Source organism: Phyllostomus discolor, chromosome 1 (genome assembly GCF_004126475.2).
Source record: "Phyllostomus discolor isolate MPI-MPIP mPhyDis1 chromosome 1, mPhyDis1.pri.v3, whole genome shotgun sequence".
Lineage (NCBI taxonomy): Eukaryota > Metazoa > Chordata > Mammalia > Chiroptera > Phyllostomidae > Phyllostomus > Phyllostomus discolor.
The window spans coordinates 198,683,700-198,704,919 of record NC_040903.2 but is presented as its reverse complement, the minus strand read 5'-3'; the positions used below and the strand labels follow the sequence as shown (position 1 = coordinate 198,704,919).

The 21,220-nt window shown below is 53.5% G+C and overlaps 2 protein-coding genes across 3 annotated transcripts in view; one reads left to right on the top strand and one right to left on the bottom strand.

Moving 5' to 3' along the window:
* Window positions 1-917: 917 nt before the first annotated feature.
* Window positions 918-11,053, bottom strand: GSTZ1 (glutathione S-transferase zeta 1). Of its 2 annotated transcripts, none has more exons than XM_028507394.2 (9): window positions 10,865-11,053; window positions 7,487-7,538; window positions 5,623-5,690; window positions 5,052-5,132; window positions 4,561-4,686; window positions 3,378-3,456; window positions 2,854-2,906; window positions 2,025-2,074; window positions 918-1,299 (listed from the first exon to the last, which is right to left on the bottom strand). In XM_028507394.2, exons 1-9 carry the CDS (start codon window positions 10,877-10,879, stop codon window positions 1,173-1,175), a joined length of 651 nt encoding a protein of 216 aa, XP_028363195.1. In that variant the 5' UTR covers window positions 10,880-11,053; the 3' UTR covers window positions 918-1,172. The 2 variants fall into 2 exon arrangements, with proteins under 2 accessions (XP_028363195.1, XP_028363197.1); XM_028507396.2 differs by lacking the exon at window positions 10,865-11,053 and adding an exon at window positions 7,812-7,940.
* A 155-nt stretch (window positions 11,054-11,208) lies between these two features.
* Window positions 11,209-21,220, top strand: part of POMT2 (protein O-mannosyltransferase 2) — a 41,308-nt gene continuing 31,296 nt past the window's right edge. The window contains exons 1-2 of the mRNA XM_028508078.2: window positions 11,209-11,595; window positions 19,327-19,411. Coding sequence (XP_028363879.1) covers window positions 11,348-11,595; window positions 19,327-19,411 — 333 coding nt within the window. The 5' untranslated portion in view covers window positions 11,209-11,347. The remainder of the gene's footprint in view (window positions 11,596-19,326; window positions 19,412-21,220) is intronic.

Below are 21,220 nucleotides of genomic sequence, written 5' to 3'. Positions count from 1 at the left end.
GACCCAGTCTCCCTACAGTGTTCCGGTCGAACACTACCAGGCATGGGAACCAAAGGTAAACTGTTCCCTGGCCGGTCACCTGCTCTAGTCTGGCTAGGAGCGGTTCCCACTGCCTATGGCTGAGGCTTCCTCCAGCTCCCCGGCCATCCCTTCGTGGCCGGACCCCCCGTGCCTCCTCCAGCTGCCTCCGAAGACGAGGGGCTGGGCTGGAGGCCCACTTCCCTCCCGGAGCTGGAGTGGCACTCTCAGCAGCGGCACCCTTCTGAGCCCCGGGAACTCGCCTGGTCACCAAATGCCTTCTTGCCAGCCTCTCATTTCTGTTCTCTTCTGGATCTTGTCAGATTCTCAGGCCATCTTTCGGGCTTAGGTCTCAGGGACTGGGCCTACCGCAGCACCGGCAGGAGGTTGGCTGACTCCCCCTCCTGCTCCAGTAATGGGGGAATCCCAGCCAGAAAGGCTGTTCATCTCCTGGAACTGCCTGAACCGAAAACTGAACATCTCACCCACAACAACCTGGAGGCCCGGGCTTTAGCTTAATTACCAGATGGCAGTGTGGGCCTTCCTTGGGGCCAGGGACAGCGGAGGGGACGGGGAGAGGCACACAGACTTCCTAACGGCTCTCCAGTAAACCTGCCAGGCATTTAGTCCGCGTGCTCACTCCACCTTAATGACTGCACCCTGCCACAGGTAGCAGGTAATGTCCCTGCCTCCCTCCCTCCCAGCATCCCCCGCCCCACCCTGACCACTTTTATTATTTTTAATCCTCACTCGAGGATACATTTTTTATTACTTTTAGAGAGAGAGAAAGGGGGCTGGGAGGGAGAGAGAAAAACATTGACCGGCTGCTCCCATAAGCACAGCCTGACCGGGGATCAAACCCACAACCTAGGTACGTGCCTGGACCAGGAATCAAACCCGCAACCTTTTGGTGTATGGGACGATGCTCCCACCAACCGAGTCACCCAATCATGGCCACCCTGATCACTTTTGACAGATGAAGGGACAAAGGCAGAAAGAGGTTCAGTGCAAAGGCAGATCCAGGGCTACAGTTCAAGTTCAAGGGCTAGGAGTACCAGTCTCCTGCTTCTCCAGTTAGGGCTTGCTCATTTTCAGGCCTGGTCAGCCCACCCAAGCTTCTGCTCCTGCACTGGTGGTGGTGCATGGTCCGAGAGCTAGGCCCTCAGTTCCGGGGGCGTGTCTGGCTGCCGGCAGGGGTGAGACACTTGGAAGGCTTCCAGGGCCAGCAGTGACTTGTTGATTCGGTTGATAGTAGGGTAGGGAGTGAGGTCCACCTTGTACCTGTGGCAGAGAAACGCCCACCTCAGCCAAGGTGTGCAAGGGCACAGGGAGGCTGCCCCTGTGCGGGGAGCAGAGGCAGGGCCGGAGCAGGCCCTGCCAGGCGGGAGGCCTTCCTCACAGGGGAGGGGTGGCTCTTGGGCCGTGTTGTCTGGTGTCTCTGTTGCCTACTGTTCCTACTCCAAGCAACGGCTGTTTATCGAGAACTTGCCACGTGTAAGACACAGTGCTAGATATTTCTATGTACAAATTATCTGTCCACCATGTCATAAGCTTCCTGGGGACAGGGAATGTGTCACCCATTTCCGTAGCTTGAAGCGAGCCTAACGGAGCCTTTCACAGAGAGGTTCTTGGTCCTGCCTTCCCAAAGGGCTGCGGGAGGGAAGCAGAGGCAGAGCTCACTGCGGGGCACAGCCACCCCGCGTCTGGGGTAGCAGGCTCTTGGGGTGGTTTCCTCTCGGGGTGTCCCCCAGCTGAGCCGCCTGTCCTCGGCAGCCGGTCTGCAGCTGGGCGTGGCACGGGGCGTTCCACTGAACACCTCTGCCCCGTCTCTTCCCGGCCACAGGGGCTGGTGGGGCCTGGCACAGGGGCCAGCCTGGGAGAGTCTCTACAGGAGATGCTACCCGAGTCGCTGAAGTCGGGGGAGGAGGGCATTTTGTGCGAGCAGGTTGGGCATTTTGAGCGGAGGAGCCAGGAGGAAGAGGGAGGGCGGCAGAGTTCTCTCTTACCTTTCAGCATTTGCCACCTGAGGCACTAAGCAGAGGTCAGCCATGGACACCTGAAAGAGCGGCGGGTGTGTCCACGTCAGGGTGTGCGGCCCAGCCTCACAGGCCGGGCGTGTGACTGACTGACAGTACCGGGTGGCCTGCCCGATGTTCCCATTTACTTCTGGCTCTTCCACCCATCCCCACTGCCCCCATGCACCTCCTTGCCTCCCCTGGGCCTGTCTGGGTCTGTCCCCAAGAGCGGAGGGTTTCTCCTGGGCCATGCAGTTGCCCGGACAGCCAACCCTGTGGGTGGCCAGAGAAGGTTTGACTGCCTCAGTGGACATACTGTGCGTGCGGGGTAAGAAGGGCCACCACAGGCCCTGGGGGAGGGCTCCCAGAGGGAGGGGATGCCTCAGGGTGGGGGTGGGCCCTGGAACCAGAATTAGCCCAGGGCCAGGACCTCAGCCTGTAGGAGTCATGGGCACCTGAGCCCTAGGGGCTCAGAATGGGGAGGGAAGGCAGATGTCGTCTAGACTGACCCCGAGGCTGACGCCCAGGCCACCTCCTGAGCTCAGAGAGGAGCTCTTCAGCCTGACCACCTTCAGGAACGAGACTCGCTTCCTGTGGAAGCAGCTGACCAGGAGGGCGCAGTGGGGCTCCCCAGGAGCTACCCTCTGCTCGCATAGAGCGGAAGACCTTGGTCCCTTCTCCTCCTCTACCCCTACACCTTCTCGGGAAGCCCTCTGCGCTGAGCCCACCCTGGGGTGCAGGGAGATGGCTGAGCCTGAGTGGGAGGGGGTGGGCAGGAGGCAGGAAGGAGGCCGCTGTGGGCAGGCCTGGGAGGGCTTACCTCGTCTCCCACACAGTACTTCCCCACTGTGCTCTGCAGGATCTGCTCCAAAGCTGTGGGGGACCACAGAAATACTCTGACTCTGGGTGCAGCACGGGGAGGTGGGCCTTTCTGGGCCTTGGCCTTCCCAGCACTGAAACGGGTGGCTATCTGGGGGACAGGCTGGGGCATTTGTGCGGGAGAGACTATGGCAGCCAGATCTAGAGGGAGCTGATAGGGATGTGGGGATGACGCTGACAAGCTGGCGCTTTGCTGGCCTTGGTCTTCCAGCTGGAGTGGGCAGGGAAGAGCGGAGGCTGGGCCATCCAGCTCCAGGGGCCTCAAGGACTGAGGTTCCCAGAGGTGGAGGCCGGGTTTGGATGCCACCCTGCCCACTGCCTCTTCAGCCCCGCCCCTGCCCCCCCCACCCCCCACTGTCAGGACCAAAGAGCCTGGAAAGCTTTTTCAGATGCTCAGGGCCACGGACACTCGGGCCATTTCTCTGAGAGGTCACCTCAGGGCAGCTCGCAGGAGTGAGGACTCACCGTTAAAGCCGGAACTGATGACCTTCTGGGCCCAGGCCAGCTGGTTCTCCTGTCCCACTTGCTTCAGGACAGACAGGTTCTGTGCAGCCCGAGGAAAATCTGCGATTGGCCTTGGGAGCCAGGCCTGGCCTGCTCAGCCATGCCCCCTCAGGGAAGCTCAGTTTCCCTGTTCTCGCTGGACTCCCCCCCCCCCCCCCCTCCGGGAGCCCTCCTCCCATCAGGGCCCTGAGGCTAAAGGGAGGCCTCGAACTCAGCAGCCACCTTCCCAGGCTGCCCTAGTGGCCTCTGTAGTCTGGAAGCCTGTGACTCCAGCAGAGGTGTGCAAGGGTAGGGGCACCGGACACTGCCAGGTGGTGATGGTGGGTGTAACCCGGGGCCTCTCCCCCTCACATCCCTTTTCCCTTACAGGGACTTTGTGAGGAGTGGGAGTACAGTACAGCAGGTGGGGGTGGGGGGGGCGGGAGGCAAGATGGGGAAGGCAGGGAGGACTGGCTTTGAAGAGACTTGGACTCTGGTTCCATCCTTGCACCCCTGGAGCCATCTCACTTTTAGCCTCAGTTTCCTCATCTATGAAATGAGCATGACTGTCTGCTACAACCTTCGTTACAAAAAACCAAAGTGACGTGGGGGAGGGGGGACACAGACGCACAGCTCCTGGTCCTGGGCCCTGGTCCTTGCTTTGTCTTACCAGAGTGACTGCAAAGTCACTCCATCTTCCTGGGGCTATTCCCTCATTTGCAAAGTCAGGAGTTAGCTCAGACGATTGTTTTGTTACAATCATATTTTAAAAAATCAGTGACAACTTTGTAAAAAATAAAAATCTTACGGCAATCCCGGTCTGTGATACAGAACGGATGAATGGGAGGCTGCTCTGGCCAATGAAAGGCGGGAGGCCTGGACCTGTGCTGCTCAGGGGCTCCCTGTCACCTGGCCCTTTCCCGCTCCAGCACCCCTGGATGCACCCTTGGAAGCCCAGGGCTTCTGGGAAAGGGGTTGGGGACCCAGCAGAGTGGATGATTTCTGGGACCCCACCCCTTCCCCCTGCCCCACCACATGACTGTGACTTCGGTCTCATCCTTGGCAAGCCTTCCTCGTCCTCCTGCCGCCCACCATCCAAGCTGGGCACTCCACTGTGGGCTCGCCGCAGTCAGCGTGCGAGCGTGGGGGCGCACAAGTGCCGCACCTGCAGGGGCTGGATGCCGCTGGCGATGAGGTCGGAAATCATGCGTACAAGGACCCTCTTCTTCGGGTCCTGAGGCAGGAGTCGTGGAGTGGGCCGAGTCTCCTCCAGGTACTCAATGATGGCCAGCTGTCCAGAGGGAGCAGTGAGGGGAGCCCAGAGCGGGCCTGGGGCCCCGGGCCAGTGGCCATTAGGGCCTGCAAACTCCCCCTCCTCCTTGCCCTACTCAGTTCGAACCCCGTGAGGCCAAGAGGCTCCCCAGGGTGGACAAGCTCTTTTTGGACCCTTACCCTGCAGAACTTGGTTCCACATATGCTCAAGTCTCCATTCACTTCCCGAAGCAACCAACCACCCTTCCTCCCTCGGACCAAGATTTTTTTACTGCGTCCCTACTAAGTGCTAGGTGCCTCGGCCATACTCAGACAAGGAAGAACCATGGGGTCCTCTCCTGCAGGGCACCATCCCTTGAGGTGCCTCCCAAGCCCTGCACTCACTGACTGGCTGATGGTGATGCCATCGATCTTCAGGGCTGGCACCTGCTTCATGGGGTTCAGTGCCTGGAATTCCTCAGAGAACTGTGGACAGAGGGCTCTGGTGGATCGGGTGGCCCGGCCTGAGTTGGCTGGAGCAGAACCAGGCAAGCAGGAAGGCCCTGGGCCTGCTGCCTAGCCCGCACCTCCCTCCCCTGGGGAGGGCCCCGGCTCCCAGGCCCAAGGTGATGCCAGAGTGATCTGTGCAGTGCCCACCCTCTAGTGGCTGCTGAGCTACAGGCTTCATCCCATGTCACTGGCCACCAAAGCCCATCCAGAAGGCCCAGCATGGGGCAAGGACCCACTCACCACCCACCCTACTGGGGTCAGGCACGGACAGGCCAGGCTGTGTACGGAGCCTGAAGCCTGGGTCCTTCCCATGGCTCCTCCTGCTGCACAGCTTGCCACCCATTCCCACGAGGGAGCGCCAGCAGCCTCCTCTGCCGGGGACCTCTTGGGATGGCCTGCACCCCCTGATGAGCTCCTCTCCAAGGCCTCCCACTCCCACACTGTGGCCCGTGAGCAGCCTCCTTACCTGGTGGCCCCCTTCCTTTATGAGGTTGACGGGCACTGTTTCATAGTCGATGCCCTTCCAGGCCAGAGCTAGGAGAGACGGCAGACGGCAGAGTCAGGGTCAGCCTCTGGCTCCACTTCCCAGGGCAACGGGAGGCTGCAGAGAGGCTTTCTCCATACTGCTGGGTGGTCAAGGCCCAGCGCGGCCCTCGCCCCTCCTCGCCGGCTTCCGTGGTCACCACCTGCTCCCCCCGCCCAGGTCCGTGACGCCCTGCTTCTCTTGCCCTGGCATGCTGTGGGCTCTGGAGGACAGCAGAGAAGTGTCCTCCTCATCTCTGCCCCCTCCAGGGCCTTACACGGGGCCCAGCAGGGTTTCGTGCTGGAGACAGTGATTCCCTCGTGAAGGCATCTAGGGGCCAAGGGAAGGGGCTCAAGTGACTCAAAGCACATGCACAGGCAGATGACATTGTTTGGAGAACAATCACTTTGCAATCCGCTTTCTTTGCTTCTGTTTAAAGCAGGGTGTCAGGTTCTTTGGTGGTGTCAGAGCATCTGCTGTGACCCCCAGGGGGTCATCCCCTTCGATGATTTCCCCTGGCGAGGTGGGGGTAAAACCCCTCAGTCCACCCTAGTGTGTGAGTGTGTGCATGCACACTTGTGCCCTGAAATATGATGGTGGCCAATCTCAGGCAAGGGCACAGGAGGTAGGGGAGGGGGACGAGATGTGTCCCAGACTGAAGAGAGCCTGGGAAATGGGGGCTCCTCCTCAGTGCGGTCGGTTGGCTCCATTCCGGAGGGTGGCTGCGGCTGGGGCCGGGCGGGAGACAGGAATGCATCATGCAGGCCCAGAGACGGCGCTCAGCTGCTCTGGCATCTGGCCCAGCAGGGCAGAGGCTCTGGGCCCACGGACGGGGCGTCATCTCGGAGAAATGTGTCCTCTGGCACCCCTGTGCTCTTGCCTCCTCATTCCAGAAAATACCAAATGCCCGTGGGGTGGGGGAGGGGTCCTGGAGGATGGCTTCCTAGTTAGGGCCTGCTTCAGACTTCATCACATTCATTTGCTGGATCGTGAAGCCTTGGGCAAGCAACTTTCTGAGCCTCAGTTTCCTCATCTGCAAAACGCGGGCAATAACAGTACCTGCCTCGCAGGGCTGTGAGGCTGAAAGGGTATCAAGCACACAGAGAGCTCAGCACATGGTCCCTCAGTGTGAGCTGCAAGGACCCGGACCTTTGCCAAGGGCTGTGCTCAACTGAGGGAGGGAAAGGTTAAGCTGGGGTGGACAATGGCCAGTTCTGTTTAATTTGCCAGATCAAATAAGACAAGAACTGAGGCAGGCCAGCTGTTTCCTGCTCGTTACCAAGCTCCTCTAGATTTTGTGAGCCTGTGCTAAGCACGGTTGCTAAGGAGCTCTGGAGGGCACAGTGGGACAGGCGGCGGGCCCAGGACAGAAAACAAGCCCCCTGCCTGCCACCCCCGCTCTCCTCTTGTTGGACGTCTAGGTGGCGGTGCTGCTCCCTGCCGAGGACTCCAGGAGACCGAGGGTGCTGGTTGCTGGGGGGCAAAGCCCTGTCTGATAGGGTACCCCCGTCCCAGGCTGTCTTGTTCCCCTAGGCCGTGGGGGTGTCCAACCTTTTCGTGTCTCTGGTCCACACTGGAAGAAGAGTGGTCTTGGGCCACACATTAAATATACTGTGACACATAATCACACACACACACAAATAAAACCTCATAGTGTTTTAAGTGAATTTACAACTTTGTGTTGGACTGCATGCATAGCCATCCTGGGCTGCACTCAGCCCATGGGCCTCGGGCTGGACACCCCCATTAGGGCCTCCCCCACCCTCCCCTACCTTCCCAAGGCTCTTGGTGCAGGTGCAGCTCTTACCAATTCGAACCCTCCAGGAGCAGGAGCTTCGGAAATAGGAGTAGAGGACGGGCTGAGGAGAGAAGGGACAAGGTGCTCATTAGCCTGTGCTTGGTGGGTTCCCCGCCCCAGGGCCCCCCCCCCGGGAGGAGGCACTAGCCCCCAGCCAGGGGTTCCAGGCCAGCAGTGTCTTCCCCCCCTGCCCAGGCCTCCTTCCTCAGGCCAGACTCAGAACGCTCTGGATCGGAGGCCTCAGCGGGAGCCCCTGGGCTCCACACTGTGCAGTCGTGTTCCCGAGGCTTGCCGGCCCCCCACAGGGCAGTGAGCCTGCAAGCACTCTCCTTACCTTGCCAGGCTCAGTCATGGTGCTGTGGTAACCCTTGGCCTCCTGAGGAATGTCCCTCGTCACAGAGCAGCAGGACAGGGGGAGGGACCCTGAAGGGGTGGATCCCACGAGCCAATGGGGAAGTGGTTTTAGGCGGGCGTTGGGGGGACTTTGACTCAGACCAGAAGGGGCACCTCTTTCCAACTTGTGGGAAGTTCCTTTTGCCCCTGGTGGAGCGAGGTTTGGTGTCCTGGGCAGACAGGGCAGCCGGGTTTTGAGGTAAGTAGCTCATGTGGTGCAGTGGGGCAGGGAGCTGGCATGCCAGGGCCTGGTCCCAGTGCGGGAACCAGCTCTGTGTGACCTTGGACAGACCCCTGCCTTCTCTAGTCTTCAACACCCTCATCTGTAAAAGGAAGAGTTGCCCAAAATGATGGCTGAGATTCCTTCCAGCAGTAGCAGAATGACCAGGAATCCTAATTCCTGATGCTTTGGTGCCCACTGCTTCCAAACCCCTCACCCTCCAGTCCTCTGGGCTGTTAGCTGGTGTCATAAAAGTAGCTGGGGTACATGCCCATTCACTCCAAAGCTGAGGTCACAGGCTGGCAGCCCAGTGTTCTGTCTGGTCTACACCACAGGTGGCAAACACCAGGCCCATGGGCTGAACCCGGCCCTCCACCTTGTTTCATCCGCCTGACTGGCACCTTGTTTCCACCCGGCAGCAGTGCTCTCGCTTAATTGTTAAGGATTAGTTACATTATACAGTCCTAAAGTTACACTCGGCCCTTTGAAGGCAACCTCAAGGCTGATGTGGCCCCCAGTGAAAATGAGTTTGACACCCTTGGTCTACACAGCATTTAAAAACGTTTCAATTACACTTGGCTCTCTTCTTATCTGCAGGTGAGTATTCAACCAACTGCAGATTGAAAATATTCAGAAAAAAATTACATTGTTATTGACATGTACTCTGTAGTTCTAAGCCTACAATGGTTGCTTTGGTTGGGTCTATACTGAATATATACAGGCTTTCTTGTTATTATTCCCTAAACAATACATTAGAACAATTACATAGCAGTTATGTTGTGTTAGGTATTGCAAGTAATCTAGAAATGATTTAAACTATAGTAGGCTGTTTTATATAAGGGACTTGAACATCCTCAGATTTTGTAGGCAAGGAGGGAAGGGGTCCTAGAACCAATCCCCATGGGTATCAAGGGATGATTGCAGTTTTCCAACATTAAAAAAATCCGGATTTTTAAAAAAAAAAATTATTTATTTTATTTTTAGAGAGAGGGGAAGGGAGCGAGGAAGAGAGGAAAACATCAGTGTGTGGTTGCCTCTCATGCACCATGTCCTGGAGACCCGGCCTGCAACCCAGGCATGTGCCCTGACTGGGAATCGAACCGGCAACCCTTTGGTTTGCAGTCCAGAGTTCAATCCACTGAGCCACACCAGCCAGGGCAAAATCTGGATGTTTCATATACAAATCCTTGTTGTCTATTTTTTTCTTTAAAAAATCTGGAGACAGTGGGCTTGGCTTCCTGAACAGCAATTGATTAGAACCAATGAAGAGCCCCCTGACTCAGGGCCAGCGTTCTGATCTGCTACGGCCCCGACTTGGCTCACTTCTTGTCTGTGGTCTGCAGGCCCCTGGAGGCAGCTGAGTGTGCCACCTCTCCTCTACAGTAGTTCATGGGACTCAAAGTTAATTCCTCTGGTGTTTCTTGGGTGACCTGCATTTCAAAGCGGTTCCCAGGACAGTTACTAGTAATTAGTACTCTTGAATCTCCCAGCAGACACATGTATCCATATGGATGAGGGAGAACTCAGTAGTTTGTCTACTATCCTTCTGACTACATTTCACCGGAGTTCTGTCTCCCTTTTGCATCCCCCAGCACATCAAGCTGCTATCTGAACCTGCTCGCACCATCCCCAAACGACCAACTCTGTCTCATAGGCGGGCGAGGGCACAAGTGACAACTAAGGCCCTCTCAAGCTGGTTTCAGATCCAGGGGGTTTCAGCCAGCACTGAAGGCATCTCGTGTGGGCAAAAGTGAGGGTGCTCCTGGCACAGAGCGCAAGTGATGGGCAGCAGGTGTCCTTGGAAGGGGGAGAGTTGGGTGGCTACGATGGGAGGTTCTGAATTTGGAGGTGCACCCTTTCCTTACCTGGGGCCAAGACAGGGACTGCTGGTGAGGGTCAGGGCCGCTGGAGTGGCAGACGTCACCTTAGAACCCTTCCACTTGTACTGAGGGTGACCAGAGTCGCTCTAATGCCACTCCTCTCAGGTTTTCTACTCATGGGCCACAAGGAGACATACTGAAGGGCAGTTTCTACTTTCTTTTACCAAATAATTATATAAACCATCCCGTGTTCCTTTTTACACTTGTAGAGTTAAATTTTAAGTTCCCCATCTCATCACCACCCTTGGGGGTATTCTGTTTCCAATTCCAACATAGATTCTGACCACTCTAGTAGATTTTATTTTTAAACTGTCTCTCACACACGACTTTAAAGACTCCTAAAATCCCATTTTGGAGCGAGAGGGCTCTCCGTTGTTAAAGCGATGCTATTATCCCACCTAATGTGCCTGCCAACATCTTTTAAGCTGCAAGAGCTGTGCTCAAAATTTCATACGATTCGTCTGGGGCGCATATTAAACATTCAGATTCTCGGGCCCCCTCCTCCAATGACCGATACAGTGGCTCCGGAGCGGGCCCGGGAAGCTACTCGGTGATTGTGTAATACCACTGCCTCCCTTCGCCCTTGGTGTTCTCTCAAAACGCATACAACCCTGGAAGGCCACGTTTGGGAGGCCTCGTAGAGGGGGATCTTGCGAAGTGTGGACGGTCAGCGACTGGACCCCAACGGGGTGCGCCAACACGAGGCCAGGCCTCCGTATACCACACAGTTCCAGCGGGCAGCACGCAGACGCAAAACGGGACCAGCGCGGCGCACTGCAAGCAGGGAACGGTTGTCGGAACTGTGGGCGGGGCCGAGACTCCTTTTGATCCCGCCCACCCCAGGGTTCTTAGTGTTTTGAGTAGCGCCCCTCTTCCCGGATGCACGGCACAAACCTTCCCCACTTGCATCTCGCACTTGCACTTCGGGCGATTCCCCCGTCCAAGTCAGGAAACTTCACAACTGGGACTCTGACTCTCCCACTCTCCGACTGAGGCCCAGTGGGACAACGACACGTTGGAACAAAGGCGAGGGGTTGGACTAGACTAATCCTCACGGTCTCCTCTAGGTCTTCCCGCCCTGCCGCCACGCCCCAGTCCCAGCGCTGCTGGGAATTGCAGTTCCTTGAGCCCATTTTCTCCCCGGCCCGGCCCGCCAGGCCCGTCAGGCGCTGCGCCACTAGCCACCTCCCAGCGGCCGGGGAGGCCGCCGCACTCCCCGCCCCGCCCTGCCCAGAGGCCCGGGTTCCCGCCCGCTGCCGGCGCAGGGAACTACATTTCCCAGGGCACCCCGAGCTGCCCCTTTGAGGCTTCTTGGCAGGACGGCAAGCAAGACCTAGCGTGCCGACGGGCCGGAGGACGATCCTGGGGAGGGGAAGGATGCCGTCGGCAGTGGGCAGAGGCCTGGCAGGTTTTGAGCTACGTCCTCGGAAGGGCCGCTGTGGGCCCCAGGCTGCTACAGCCGCGGGTCCGGAGGGGGTCGCTGAGGTTGCAGCGAGGAGCCCCAAACAGCCTGCTGGGGGCTCGCGGTGCTTCGAGGCGGCCTGCCGGTGGGCCCTGCTGGCCCTGGTGACACTGCTGTCCTTCGCCACCCGCTTCCACCGCCTGGACCAGCCTCCGCACGTCTGGTGAGTGACGGGTGGGACTCGGCAGACACCATGGTAACCGGGAGGAGAGACGCACCCTCTGATTGGCCCTGGGGCACGGAGGGGGCGGGATTCGCAGGAAGAGGGGCGGAGTTGCGCTGGACGGGGAAACTGAGGTTTCTGGTATTTGCACCTGGCTAATAGCAGTGTGCATCTTCGCTTTGGTGGGTGGCGGTGGGATTCTTAGGAAACACTCTTTATGCCTTCCAGGTTATGCTACAGTGTCTCACCTGGCTCTCAAGTTGTGGACGGTAAAGGTGCTTTGAACACTCCAAAGAGAACCAAAAATTCTTAGTACTGAATTTCTTAAGATCTGAGTTCCTAATCTGCAGAATTTCCAGGCATCAGTGGAGGGGAAAATTGTTAACTGGGTACCTTCATCCTCGGGAACAGGGACAACTTGGGAGTCCAGGGATGGTGACAGGGATCCGGACAGCAGGTCTGGGATCATCCTGTGAGGAGAGATTTATTTTCTGAAGGGTTTTAGTTTGTAGAGTCAGTTGCAGGACTGAGGTATGGTCAAATTTCATTACATAAGCTTTAAGAAGTCGCCAACTGGCAGAAGGAAAAGTTGTCTACAATCTGAAAGTGGTTACTTTGTTTGGCCAACAAGTGATACCCTATTTTCTCATTATCACTGAGGAGACAGCTAGTGTAGGGGATGTTAGAAACGAAACTCCTTGACTAAAAAGCAAGCAAGCTAACAAACTATCAGGGCTACCCCACTCAGAAGTTAATAAAGTAGCTTGTTGTTTCATGAGTCTTGGCAGAAGACATGAGACTCCTGGGTCAGAGACGAAGGACGTGTTACCATGACACAGGAAGCAGGGTGAACGTCGGTACGTTGGGGTCAGTTTTCCTTGTTCCCCAAATCCCACAGGGTGAATGTGATGGGCTCGGTTGGATGACTGCACACACAGTGGGTTTCCTTGCAGCTGAGGATCAACAGCATGGGGAACCTACTGTTTTATAGCAAGCAGTAAGCAAGCTTACTCTTTGTCTTGGAGAGAGACATTGCATCATTATTCAAGGTTGCTTGGTGTAAACCCAACTCTGAGAAATGTCCCAGGTAAATGCAATCAGGGCCTTGCATTCTTGGCACATCCAGCAAGATGCATGGACATACAAGAGACCCATGGAGGACTGTCTGTCCCAACAGTCTCACCCCTTGATCCTATACTGCCTTGGCTTCTAGCAGATTCTCACGTGAATATGCAACTCCATTGGCTGCTCTGATTAACTTGGCTGACAGAAGCAGGAACCAAATCTGCTCAGTTTGTCTCCTACAGCATTTAATTAAGGCTGCTTTCAACAGGACTGTAAGCAGCAGGATGAGGACAGCCTGTGGGGTTGGTTAACCAAAAAGGTCATTTGGTTTTAAAGTAAAAAAACCACATTTTTCATTTTCACTAATAACTTCATTGAACAGCGTATTCACTGCTGTTCCACCACCTTCTGCCTCCTTTCAGGCAACTTCATAATTCTGCCTTCCCAAAACTTTTTATCTTTTTGAGCAAAGAACTGTTCCAGGTGTCTCTTGCAGCCTTCCAAGGATTTGAAATGTTTTTCTATGAACAGAATTTTGTAAAGACCGAAATAAATGGAAATGCAAAGGTGCAGTGTCTGGTGAATAAGGCGAATGAATCAGAGCTTCCCAGCCAAGCTGTGCTAGTTTTCGCCTGGTCATCAGAGAAACACATGGTCTTGCCTTATCCTGATGCAAGAGTATGCGTTTTCTGTTGACTCACTCCAGGTGCTTTGTGGAGAGTGCTGCTTGCAGTTGGTCTAATTGGGAGAAGTACTTGTTGGAATTCATCATTTGGTTTTCTGGAAGGAGCTCATAATAGATAACTCCCTTCCGATCCCACCTTATACACAACATCTTCTCTGGATGAAGACCAGCTTTTGGTATGGTTGGTGGTGGTTCATTTTTTTTTTTTTAGATTTTATTTATTTTTTGGAGAGGGGAAGGAAGGGAGAGAGAGAAGGAAAGAAACATCAATGAGTGGTTGCTTTTCATGCACCCCCAAATGGGGACCTGGCCTGCAACCCAGGCATGTGCCCTGACTGGGAATCGAACTGGCACCCCTTTGGTTTGCAGTCCAGAGCTCAATCCACTGAGCCACACCAGCCAGGGCTATAAACCACTTTTGACACATTCCTTCAGTCACAACCCCTTCTCCATACACTGCATAAATCTTTTTTTTTTGCATTTCAGTTGTGTTTTTATCTTTCTTGAAATAATAAAGCATAATATGCCAAAAATGTTTCTTTTCTTCATCTTCAATATTAAAGTGGCCACACAAAAAGTCACCAATTTTGATGTTTTTTTAAAAATGTACTCTGATATGACAGTTGTCATGATACAATCTAACAAAATTGTTTCAAAGGAAGTTAAAGACAACTAAGTGCTACTAGAGCCATCTTACAGGAAAAAAAAAAAGCACACTTGTCTAACTTGGTATTATTAACCTCAGCCATGCTCCCCAGGGTCCTGGATTCATCCACCTCTGAATAATTATGTGTGAGGGTCAGGGGTCGGGGAAGGACCAGCAGGTCTTATTTTAGATAGCTGGGTGCAGTTCAAGACCAATCTGTTATCCATTATGGTCTCTGCACAGCATTTACACTGACTTCTAATCTTTGGTGTCATTGTCGATAATTATAGTGGGTCCCTGTTTTTTTTTTTTTTTAGAGCAACTCCGATACCCAATGGATGTGGCCCATTTTTCCCTACATCCTAATATATTACCTGAAGGGGCGCAGGTCACTCCGGTTCAAGATTTTTTGTCAAATTTTATTTGCACCACCATCCAGTTTGATTTAGATCACACTGCAGTGTTTTGGTCAAGCCACACGGGCAGTGAGTGTCACTGAGTTGCTGCAGCCCGCGCACTTGTGCACACAGGAGAAGGTCTGGGAGTTGGTGTTGGTGTTGTCAGGCCATCAGAATGTGAGTTTTCCTGATTTCGAGGCACACCGACAAATTCAGTACAAAGGCCGATCGCTGGCTGCAGCTTCCGTTTGGTTTAGGTGTGCCGTGTGCATGTTTTGCCAGGTGTTGGTGCTGGGCCTAGAGGATGAAGAGAGCATCAATTGCTTCCCGCTTCTTTACACGTCCAGGGGTCGAAGGTGTTACTTCCTCAGGTGCTGGAGTTGTTTCTTTGCTTCCACTGCCATGTAATCGGTGTGTCCCATTTAGCACCTGTGACTTTACCTTTGCTCCAGTTTTCCCCAGCTGATAACCACACCTTTGTTTGTCAAGACCATTATTAGAAAAGTGACGGAGACCGTCGTATCTCCCACCTTGGCCCACACAAGCCACTGCAGGGGGACTTGACAAGCAGTGCACTCACCCAGCCAAGCGGTCATTATCTTTATGCCCTGGGACCACGTCACTCCAACAAGAAAATCCAGGTGACCGAACTGGAATTAGGGTTGGATCCCATAGATGTCCCCAGGCTGACCTGGAGTTGCTGTCAGGGAAAGAAAGGCAAAGCATGCCCAGGAATCATTTGGGGAGAATCTCAAATTTTCAAAATAGGTTTATATAACCCTCTACCCCTTCTCTCCTTATCTTTACCCAGTTGGTCGCCAAGAGGAGATGAACCCTTTCTGGTGACCAAGCTGCTTTCCTAAGGTGTGGGGACCAAGAGAGGAGAGTCAGGAATCCTTCTGAGAGGACTGTTCAGGGCTTGACAGTATCTGATGCCCGAGGATGGTGGGGAGTGCGGAATGTTGTCCAGTATCCTGACTGTTGGCCCATTATTGGGTGGTCGTTGCAAAAAGGAGGGGAGCACTGTTTTCAGACGGTGGCTGCTTTGGAAAGCTGGTAACATGACAGTTCAGTTTAAAGGGTAACAATGGTGTATCCAGAGTCAGATGATTGTACTGAAACAGCATCGTCAGCGCTGTAATCTGAAAAAGTGTCCGCGGCAAAGAGGCACCGATGGCAGATAGCCCCAAGGGGCAGCCAAGTCCCAACACAGTCCGTTTGTCTGGAGCACGCAGGGTCCCCGCCCCATGCCCAGTGGCCTCCTTAACTGCAAGACCGGCGGGCCACTTTTGGCAGGAGGCACACGCCACCCCAGCGCAGCGATGGCTTCTGCCTCGGAAACATAGAGCCCTTTCCTTTGCGCCCAGTTCACGGCGGTAGACATGTCTCCACGCCTGGTACGGTGGCAGCAGTCTGGGCCGTACAGGCTCGTTCGCTCAGCAGCTGGTTCCAGCCGGTCTGTTCAGAATATCGGCCCTAACCGCGGACACCTATGTGGGTGATCCGGGTTGTCCCATCAGCAGGCTCCGTGATTTTATCCCACGGGTCTCAGCTCCAAAGGGGGTGTTTTTAATCTCTCAGTCTGTAGCCGTCCAAGTGACACACCGGATGGCTAGGCCAATGGCAAATGCCCGAGTCAATTAACATATAACCTGTCTGTTTCTTGGGAGTATTGCCTAGGGCGAGGGCGCGGTCTTTAGTTCAGACCACTGTGCGGGTCCACCCTGACTGCAGTCAGAGGTGTCCCTGGGGCCGGGCGACTGCTGCCGCCCAGTGGGCCGCATCACTGTAGAGTGCAGCCCGGCCACCAGTGCCCCACGCAGAGCACCGAGGAAGACTTCTGTGCATAAGGGCTCCGCGGAGGTAGTGGCTTTGCTTTCGGTGGTCGAGTGGAAGATGGTCTTTTTCCCAAAGGGGGCGCTGTGGCCACCTCTGCGTGTAAAATCTGGATGCCTCCGGGGCCAGGTGGGCTACTGTCTTGAATATACCATTCCTGTTGGACCGGTGAGGCTTGGTGAGCCCTTTCCTTGTTAGGCATAGATTCCAAGCTGACCCACTCCGAAGTGGCAGGGGTCCTAAGGCCTTTATGGTCAGGCACTGAATTTCAGCCGGAGCTTAGAACCCTAGTGGTTGCTTGTTGTCCCTTTAAAGAAGAGTGTACTTGGTGCCTCTGTCCAGCAGGGGGTGCTGCTATCCTGGAGAATGCCATTCCATCTTTTATTTATTTTTTAAATGTTATTGATTATGCTATTACAAATTGTTCCAATCCCCCCCATGCCCTCCTCTACCCAGTACCCGTCATGCCCTCTGGTGGTCCCCCCTCCTTCGTTCATGTCCACAGGTCATGCATATAAGTTCTCTGGCAGCTCCATTTCCTATACTTACTTTTAACATCTTCCTGTCTGTTCTGTAACTACCAATTTATACTTCTTTTTTAAAAATCATCTTATTGCTGTTCAATTACTGTTGTCTGCATTTACCCCCCTCCCCCCCACCCCTGCAGCCACCCCCCTGCCCTTGCTTCTACTCCCTCCTTGGTTTTGTCCATGTGTCCTTACCAATTTTTACTTCTTAATCCCTTCACCTTTTCCCTCATTCTCTCCAGAAGCCCCCCCTTAACTGGCTGCCATCCCAGTGCTCTCCATATCTATGATTCTGTTTCTGTTCTGCTTGTTTGCTTAGTTTGTTTTAGATTCAATTGTTTATAGTTATGTATTTATTGCCACTTTAATGTTCATAGTTTTGATCTTCTTTCTCTTAAATAAGTCCCTTTAACATTTCATATAATAATGGTTTGGTGGTGATGAACTACTTTAGTTTCACCCTGACTGGGGAGCTCTTTATCTGCCCTCTGATTCTAAATGATAGCTTTGCTGGGTAGAGTAGACTTGGTTGTTGGTCCTTGCTTTTCCTCACTTTGAATACTTCTTGACAATACCTTTTGCTTGCAAAGTTTCTTTTGAGAAATCACCTGACAGTCTTATGGGAACTCCTTTGTAGGTAACTGTCTGCTTTTCTCTTGCCACTTTTAAGATTCTCTCTTTATCTTTAACCTTTGGCATTTTAATTATGATGTGTCTTGGTGTGGTCCACTTTGTGTTCATCTTGTTTGGGACTCTGTGCTTCCCGAACTTGTGTGTCTATTTTCCTTCAGCAAATTAGGGAAGTCTTCTTTTATTTTTTTAAATAGGTTTCCAATTTCTTGCTCTTTCTCTCCTCCTTCTGGCACCCCTATGATGCAAATGTTGAAATGCTTGAAGTTGTCCCAGAGCCCCCTTTTCATCAAAGTGTTGAAAAGCAAGGACCAACAACCTCCAGAAGAAATTGGATTCTTTTTTCTTCTTGCTGTACTGATTGGATGTCTTTGGCTTCCTTATGTTCCAAATCATTGACTTGATTCTTGGCTTCGTCCATTCCACTGTTGATTCTCTGTAAATTATTCTTGATTTCAAGTAGTGTCTCCCTCATTTCTGATTGGATCACATTTATGCTGCCGAAGTACCCAATGAGTTCCTTGAGCATCCTTATAACCAGTGTTTTGAACCCTGCATCTGATAGATTGCTTATCCCCATTTTGTTCTTATTCTGGAGTTTTGATCTATTCTTTCATTTGGGCCATGTTTCTTTGTTCTTCTCATTTTGGCAGCCTCCCTGTGTTTGTTTCTGTGTATTAGGTAGAGCTGCTTTGCTCCTGTGTCTTGGTAGTGTGCCCTAACATAGTAGGTGTCCTGTAGGGTCCAGTGGCACGGCCTCCCTCATCCTCCAAGCTGGGTACTTGAAGTGCACCCTAAGTGTGGGCTGAGTGCTGCTGCCTCTTGTTGTTGAGTATTGATTGCTGTCAGCAGGACAATAGGAGGGATTTATGCAGGCCAGACAGCTGGTAGGACTGGCTGTGACCACTGGCCAGCAACCCCCTTCCTCTGTGGCTTGTGGAGGTGGTTGGTTGGTGGTGCTCTAGTGTGGTCTGTAACTGTCCTGTGGGTGTGCAGGCTCTGGGGTTTCCTGGGCAGTGCAGGCCAAGACCAGCCTCCACCTGTGTTCTATCTGGGGCTGCTTGGCATAAGCGATGAAGCGATCTGCAGATGGCTGCTGCCAGTGCTGGGCCTGGGGCCACTCAGTGAGATGGGTACGGAGCTGGGCTCAGCTGTTGCTTGTGTGAGAGCAGATTTGCATATTCACAAAGGTCTCTGGAGCCTGCACCTAGCTCAGCCCTTCATATAGAAAAGCCACTGTTATCAGCTTGGGTGGGTGGATAAGTGGGGTGGGGCAGAGCCCTAGGTAATTGTCAGGGTGGGCTCACTCTGTGGGCCCAGTGGATGGAGACTCTGATATGGCACTGCTGCACTGTGGCTCTGTGTGGGGGAGGGGGAGGGCTCAGACAAGAGACTGGCCGCTGTCTGCAGCTCTTCCCAGGAGGAAGCTGTCCCCCGGCTCTCGCCCTGATGCCAGGCGCTTCGGTTCCTCCCAGTGTGCCCCAAGTTGAACAAAATCAGACTTCTGTGACCAGTAGCCCATGATGTAGTCTGTGATAACAGTAATGTAGTTTCTAGTAGCAAACGTCTCAGAGTTAGAAATTAACAGTCTTAGAAAAAACCTGTACTACAAAACTGTATTATAGGAAAACTCTTTGTCTTGTAAAAATAACTAGAAACTCAAGATACAGAATAAATACAGATTTAACTTAAATTTATTAAATTTATGGTTGGTACATATTTGTTAACCTTTTTAATTTATCTAAATGAAGATTAATGGCCAGCTTCCTCACATTGCTTATGTCAAAAGTTGTTTTTCTTTTTTTTTTAATTCAAATTTTCTCATTCATGGCTTAAAACTCATAGTCTCTGGTTTTAACTGTAATTTTAACCATGCTTTATTAAGGCTATTTGGATTGTATGATAATTTAAAAATCCTCATTTCTCTTTTTGCTTTTCCTTTAGTTGGGATGAGACTCACTTTGGAAAAATGGGAAGTTACTATATCAACCGCACCTTCTTCTTTGACGTGCACCCACCACTGGGGAAGGTGAGCCGTGTGGGGGGCAGCGGCTCTCCCCTGAGGGCCGGAGCCGAGTCTTGGTTTTGGACTTAATTCTTGGCCTCAAGGGAAGAATTCCGTGACATTCCAGACCAGTTGCTCTCATGGACAATCTGTGGTGTTTTCAGGGGTCCTCGGGGCTCAGAAATAGAGAGAGAGCCCATGGACGGATGGGTGGAGAAGCAAAACATAGTGTATCTATACGCTGGAATGTTATTCAGCGACAAAAATGAAATGAAGTATGATTCATGCTACAACATGAATGCATCTTACAAATATTATGCTAAGGGAAGGAAGCCAGACCAAAAGACCACATACTGTATGAGTCCGTTTATGTGAAATGTCCAGAATTGGCAACTCCATAGAAGCAGAAAGAAGGTTAGCAGTTGCCAGGGTCTGGGGGAGAGAAGTTGGGGCAGTGACTTCAAATGAGCGCGGACTTTCTTTCTGGGGTGATGAAGCGTTCCGCAGTTCGGTAGTGGCGATGGTTGGACAACCTTGTGAATACACTAAAAACCTCAGTGTACTTTAAAATGGCAAATTTTATGATATATGACTTTTATCTCAATTTATACAAAGAAAAGAGAAATGGAGAGAAGGAGAATGCTACAGGAAGCAGAAACAGCTTGGGGAGCTGATGTCCACTCAGAGAGTGACCCTCCGCCCCCCTCACTGCTCCCGGCACAGACACTGTTGGACCCGTCCTTCCACGTGGTTTACAATGAGAAGTGCCGCCAGTCGGAACTCATTTGTTTTAGAGAAACACCTCTGAGAAGGCTAATGGATTACCTCTGGCACTCACACTGTCCTTTCTTCCTAACTGGAGACTGAGGGACAAGGGGACAGGAATGTGCTTGTTAAAAAGTGGAGCCGGGGCAGGGGTTGGGGGGTGTGGACAGGTCTCGGAGCATGGAGTGCTTGGGACGAAGCCCGGGCTGACAGCAGGCAAGTGTGGGGATCTGGGTGATGGGCGGGTGTAGGAAAGCACCAGAGCGTGGGGCAGGGGCCACAGAGAGGGCCCTGCAGGGAGGGAGGTGAGAGCAGGTGGGGTAGGAGGCCTATCTCGGACTGAGCTCTGAGCCCAGAGTAGAAATGTTATGCCTCTTTCTGTCTCGTTTATAACAACAGTGTAAATGAGAGCAATGGAACACGTAGTTTGTTCTAGTCACTTTAGATGTATTATCTCATGTCACCCTCAGAACAACCCATGAAGTAGGTGTGGTTGTGTCCCCATTGCACGGATGAGGGAACTGGGACTCAGAGGGTTTATGGAGGGAGCAAATCTAGTACGTGACAGGGTCGAGGCCCAGAGTGGCGTGGAGGCTGCTTTCTGAAGCACCACACCCCCCTGCCTCGTGCACTTCCCTGGTCTCAGGACTCGGACTGTGTCTGTTACTAATGCAGAGTCAAGCAACGGAATGGGTTGAATATTCGCTCTGGGCCAGCCTGGGAACCAGACCTCCGGAGAGGAGGTGTTTCCCAGGAAACCTGGCCTCGTCTTTCAGCCGGGCACTGCCTCTCTGCTTTCGTTGTCCCCTTGTGCTGGACACAGTGTCGATGTGGACAACACTGGCCGGAGCCTCCCGCCCTCACATCTGGTCCCCGTGGGAAGGGGGACATGTGGGGCTTCTTTCCAAGGCTGCCCCTGGGGGTGCAGCGCCCCTGCTCCTCTCCTGTACGCCCCGGTGGCCCTGTACTCTGCCCGGTCGCAGGAGAGTGATGAGCAAATCAGAAACCTGCGCGAGGGAGAGTGGAGTAGCTTCTGTAGGTTCCGAGGCCCAGAGGGTTGAGAATCCA

Coding starts and splice junctions, on each gene's coding strand:
- GSTZ1 (XM_028507396.2), bottom strand. Junction 5,133..5,622: donor TAAAGGAAGGGGGCCACCAG/GTAAGGAGGCTG, acceptor CTCTGTCCACAG/TTCTCTGAGGAATTCCAGGC. Junction 2,907..3,377: donor CATCAGTTCCGGCTTTAACG/GTGAGTCCTCAC, acceptor GGTCCCCCACAG/CTTTGGAGCAGATCCTGCAG.